Source organism: Palaemon carinicauda, chromosome 19 (assembly GCF_036898095.1).
Source record: "Palaemon carinicauda isolate YSFRI2023 chromosome 19, ASM3689809v2, whole genome shotgun sequence".
Lineage (NCBI taxonomy): Eukaryota > Metazoa > Arthropoda > Malacostraca > Decapoda > Palaemonidae > Palaemon > Palaemon carinicauda.
The window spans coordinates 70,621,322-70,623,821 of NC_090743.1; the positions used below are offsets into that span (position 1 = coordinate 70,621,322).

At 29.0% G+C, this 2,500-nt stretch overlaps 1 protein-coding gene across 1 annotated transcript in view; it reads left to right on the forward strand.

The window, feature by feature from the left end:
• The window catches only part of LOC137659059 (uncharacterized), a 798-nt gene extending 491 nt beyond the window's left edge, over window positions 1-307 (forward strand). The window contains exon 1 of the mRNA XM_068394150.1: window positions 1-307. This exon is cut by the window's left edge and continues 491 nt beyond it. Within this exon, the coding sequence (XP_068250251.1) occupies window positions 1-307 (307 nt within the window).
• Window positions 308-2,500: the final 2,193 nt, after the last annotated feature.

Sequence of the window (2,500 nt, forward strand, 5' to 3'; positions counted from 1 at the left end):
TAATGAGGAGACCTATTATGGCCCTGAATTAGAATTGGAGCCGCCCACTAGAGTGGAAACAAATAAGGCATTTAAAAGTTTGAAAAATAATAAAAGCCCAGGTAATGATAACATCCCAGCAGAGCTTTGGAAATATGGGGGTGAAGTGATTCAAGAAAAACTTCATGATCTGATGGGGACAATCTGGAATGAAGAAATTACTCCAGATCAGTGTGAGGAAGGAATCTTTATCCGGATACATAAGAAGGGAGGAAGGATTAATCTGCAGAAATTATCGAGGTATTTGTTTACTACCTACAGCATATAAGACATTTACAATAATTATATACCATAGACTTACCACCTATGCAGAAAGTATAATCGGAGAATATCAGTGTGGTTTCTGAGCTGGACAGTCTACCATTGACCAAATATTCTCCCTCAGACAAGTCATAGAAAAATACTGGGAATATGATAAACAACAAACCCACTTATTCATAGACTTCAAACAGGCATATGACAGCATACACCGAACATCAATGTGGAATATAATGAGAGAATTCGGAATACCTTCAAAACTCATAAGGGTAACGAAAGCCTGTTATAGAAATATCCTATGCTCAGTTAGATGCAGCTCAAGGTATACTACCACTTTTCAAGTGAAAAGCTGCCTAAAACAAGGATGCATCCTCCCCCCCCCCCCACTTCTCTTCAACCTGGTTATGGAAAAGGTAGCAAGAAGCATAACTGCCAGGCAAGAAGGGGTCACTTTTAATAACTTAAGGGTCAACTGCTTAGGCTATGCTGATGACATAGATATCATAGGGGTCAACCTCAGGGAGGTGGAGAACCTAACAGCACAGTTCAAAACAATGGCTTGCCAGGTGGGACTAGAGATAAATGAAGGCAAAACTAAAACAAAACAAAACAAAAAGTAAAATGGGATTCTGAGAAGAAATAGGGGCCCATCTATGACCAAGAAATAAATGAATGGAGAAGACGATATAATAGAGAAAAAAGAAATAGTACAAACCAACAAAATATATGTGATGTAATTAGATCATGAAGACTCCGATGGGCAGGACACATGGCTCGTATGGATGAGGATAGAGCTCCAAAGAGGATATTCTTGGCTGAGGTTGCTGGAAGAAGACATGTAGGATGGACAAGAAAAGATTGGAGAAGATGCTTGGAGGAGGATGTAAGAATCTCTGGGGGAAACCCTAATGAATGGTTCCATCAGGCACAGGATAGAGAAGAGTGGAGAATCCTATCATGACCAGTCATGGGTCAAAATGTGGCCTAAGTACCACCGGAGTAAGAAAGTATATATATATATATATATATATATATATATATATATATATATATATATATATATATATATATATATATATATATATATATATATATATATATATACATATACATATATATATATATATATATATATATATATATATATATATATATATATATAAATATATATACTTTATATATATATATATATATATATATATATATATATATATATATATTATATATATATATATATATATATATATTCATTTATATATATATATATATATATATATTTATATATATATATATGTATATATATTCATATATATATATATATATATATATATATATATATATATATCATATATTTAAATGTATATATTTATATATTTGAATATATATATATATATATATATATATATATATATATATATATATATATATATATATACATATATATATATGTTTCTATATATATTTATATATTTTTATATATTATATATATAGTTATATATATACTTTATATCTATATACATTTATATATTTATATTTATATATATACTGTATATTTATGTGTATGTAAATATATATATATATATATATATATATATATATATATATATATATATATATATATATATATGTATATATATGTATGTATATATATATGTTTATATATATATATATATATATATATATATATATATATATATATATATATATATATATATTTATATACATGTATACATACATACATACATACATACATATATGTATTATCCCTTTCGGAGTGAGGATACCTTAACGTGGTGTAAGAGCCTATGTCTTTTTTCTCTATTTTGAAGAAAAACAGTTGAAAATATATTTTTATAAGCTATTAAAATAGCAACAACAATAGCAATAATAACAACAACAACAACCACCGTTTCTAGTACATTGCAGAACAAAGGCCTCAGGCATGGCCTTATTCATGTCTGGGGTTTGTCCATTTCATCACCGCGCGGGCCAGTGCGGATTGGTCATGTTGGCAGACTTTAATCTAATCACCAACCAACCTGATATGGGTGGCCCTGACTAATACAACTTTGGTGGTTATGGTGGTACACAAACCGTTTCACCACGTTAATGTATCCCCACTCAGAAAGGGATTAGAATATGAATGGTTATCAAATTCAAAAGCCGTGTTCGTATGCTTTTTTTTTTTTTTTTTTTTTTTTTT